The sequence below is a fragment of the Penaeus monodon genome, chromosome 15 (genome assembly GCF_015228065.2).
Source record: "Penaeus monodon isolate SGIC_2016 chromosome 15, NSTDA_Pmon_1, whole genome shotgun sequence".
In the NCBI taxonomy this organism is placed as follows: Eukaryota; Metazoa; Arthropoda; class Malacostraca; order Decapoda; family Penaeidae; genus Penaeus; species Penaeus monodon.
The window spans coordinates 8,028,063-8,028,262 of record NC_051400.1 but is presented as its reverse complement, the minus strand read 5'-3'; the positions used below and the strand labels follow the sequence as shown (position 1 = coordinate 8,028,262).

At 60.0% G+C, this 200-nt stretch overlaps 1 protein-coding gene across 1 annotated transcript in view; it reads right to left on the bottom strand.

The window, feature by feature from the left end:
* The window catches only part of LOC119581722 (spondin-1-like), a gene marked incomplete at its 5' end in the record, with an annotated part of 49,715 nt that overhangs the window by 12,940 nt on the left and 36,575 nt on the right, over nt 1-200 (bottom strand). Inside the window, 1 exon segment of the mRNA XM_037929847.1 lies at nt 18-147. Coding sequence (XP_037785775.1) covers nt 18-147 — 130 coding nt within the window.

The following is a 200-nucleotide window of genomic DNA, read 5'->3' as shown; positions in this document are numbered from 1 at the left end:
ATAGCGAATGACCTTACCAGAATCTCCCTTGTCCTTGTGACCCATCCCTTGCCGCAGGTCTTAGAGCAGCCGCTCCAATCGCTCCACTGACTGACCTGGCAATCGACGTTGGCCACGCGGTTCCGAGTGGGGATGGTGGGGCGATGGCTGTGCGAGGAGGGGGGGCGGGAAACGAGACGGTTAGAGTGTGTGCCTGCTAT